Here is a 304-nt window from a genome sequence, read left to right as displayed (position 1 = left end):
CCTGGGGATGATTGTTTCTGTGGTCTTCCTCAGGTTCTCCGGGAAGGCTCGCAGCATTGTGGTGTGGACCACAGGAGGCAGCTCATGGTGTCCTGTAGTAAGAGCAGAACAGTGACAACCATCAGTTCAGCTCTGGTCACAGCATCTGTCCCTCACCTCTGCAATGCTACGGGCACACCAGCAGCCCTGGCTCTCCCAGAGATGCAGGGTGACTTCTAGTGGGACCCACCAGCCCTGCCTCAGAGGGTCCCTGCCCACCCCAGGTGGGGGTGCTCAGTGGCCTGTCCTGAGGAGGGGAGAAGGA

The 304-nt window shown here is 59.9% G+C and overlaps 1 protein-coding gene across 1 annotated transcript in view; it reads right to left on the bottom strand.

Annotated features, from left to right (window-relative positions):
* LOC103807660 (serine/threonine-protein kinase/endoribonuclease IRE1-like) overlaps positions 1–304 on the bottom strand; it is a gene marked incomplete at its 5' end in the record, with an annotated part of 4700 nt that overhangs the window by 4031 nt on the left and 365 nt on the right. Inside the window, one exon of the mRNA XM_009080402.1 lies at positions 1–92. Within this exon, the coding sequence (XP_009078650.1) occupies positions 1–92 (92 nt within the window). The remainder of the gene's footprint in view (positions 93–304) is intronic.

This window comes from Acanthisitta chloris, unplaced genomic scaffold (genome assembly GCF_000695815.1).
Source record: "Acanthisitta chloris isolate BGI_N310 unplaced genomic scaffold, ASM69581v1 scaffold31218, whole genome shotgun sequence".
NCBI classification, from domain to species: Eukaryota; Metazoa; Chordata; class Aves; order Passeriformes; family Acanthisittidae; genus Acanthisitta; species Acanthisitta chloris.
Note: the sequence above shows the minus strand (reverse complement) of the source record. Positions and strands in the feature narration are given on the sequence as shown.